Raw genomic sequence first — 1,126 nt, forward strand, 5'->3', positions numbered from 1 at the left:
TTTCAGTCGAAGAAACGATGACATAGCGACGATACTGCTAACGACACCGTCGATTACTTTTATCTCTCGTTATGTTCTCGTGCGTCAATTAATGAGCACGGTGCAACTCGCATACCCCCTCACATATATCGCGCTGAATGCGGATTAAACGGAAGTGGAAGTCGGAAGAAAATCGTGGTCCAACGAGATATACGCTCCTCTCTCGAGCGACGGATACACAAAAAAGAAATTTCGTGTCCTCTAATGCCGCCGAGTTGAGAATATAACGCGTTGAACGCGATTCCCGATTCTTCCGGGAAGAGAGAATTCCATCTCCTCCTCCTCCTCCTCCTCTTTCAACTGGTCGGGCACAAAGGTTGAACGCGTGCGCCTACCAGAACCGTTTTCAATGTTCGACCTTCCCCGCGAAAAACTGGGTCGTCCCGACTTTAAAACGACTGTTCCACGTTTCCCCGTATCGAGGTTGCAGAGTTCACCGTCCCCTTTATTCACTTAAAGTTGGAAAAGGCGACTTCTCGTGGCCGGATTCCCCGATCCGGTAAACGATCGGACGAATGCATCGGCGGTAACGATGGGAATATTCAGTTGGCCGCTGTACACCGAGCCGTGTTCAAATAGTCGATAAAGTCGACTATTTTCGGCTCCCTTAGGCGTGGAATCATCGGCGGGGCGGTCCACGCGCGTTGCTGCTGCTGCGTTTGCTGTTGCTGCTGCTGTTGCGACTTCGCCCAACCGTTCTTCTTTTTCTTATCTCGTTTCCGCGGATGCTCGACCAGCGTTATCGATTTGCCGAACACGAAGAGGCAGGGGCCGAGATAGGGTCGGAAATCGGGTATATTTTGTTTGTAGATCAGGCTGAAACCGCCCGTGTCCGCTTCTGGATTCAACGGTACGTCCATCACCACTGAAATCAATTATAAAATTAATCTCCTTCTCGCGCTTTTCTTCCGGAAACGTATCTACTGAGAAAAAATATTTTCTAATTTTAAAGCGAAAATTTACTCCGAAAACAGTGATCGTCGAATGGACGAATGAAAGATCGTTAGAAAGATGGAATCTTCCTCTTTAAAACGCTTTTCGATTCATCTCGATACGATTTTCGGTTGTCGAGATATCGTCGTGTAAA

General features: G+C 48.0%; 1 protein-coding gene across 1 annotated transcript in view; it reads right to left on the reverse strand.

Annotated features, from left to right (window-relative positions):
• Nucleotides 1-249: 249 nt before the first annotated feature.
• The window catches only part of LOC102681160 (tubulin glycylase 3A-like), a 6,819-nt gene continuing 5,942 nt past the window's right edge, over nucleotides 250-1,126 (reverse strand). Inside the window, exon 8 of the mRNA XM_006617571.2 lies at nucleotides 250-909. Within this exon, the coding sequence (XP_006617634.2) occupies nucleotides 582-909 (328 nt within the window). The 3' untranslated portion in view covers nucleotides 250-581. The remainder of the gene's footprint in view (nucleotides 910-1,126) is intronic.

Source organism: Apis dorsata, unplaced genomic scaffold (assembly GCF_000469605.1).
Source record: "Apis dorsata unplaced genomic scaffold, Apis dorsata 1.3 scaffold_315, whole genome shotgun sequence".
Classification (NCBI taxonomy): Eukaryota; Metazoa; Arthropoda; class Insecta; order Hymenoptera; family Apidae; genus Apis; species Apis dorsata.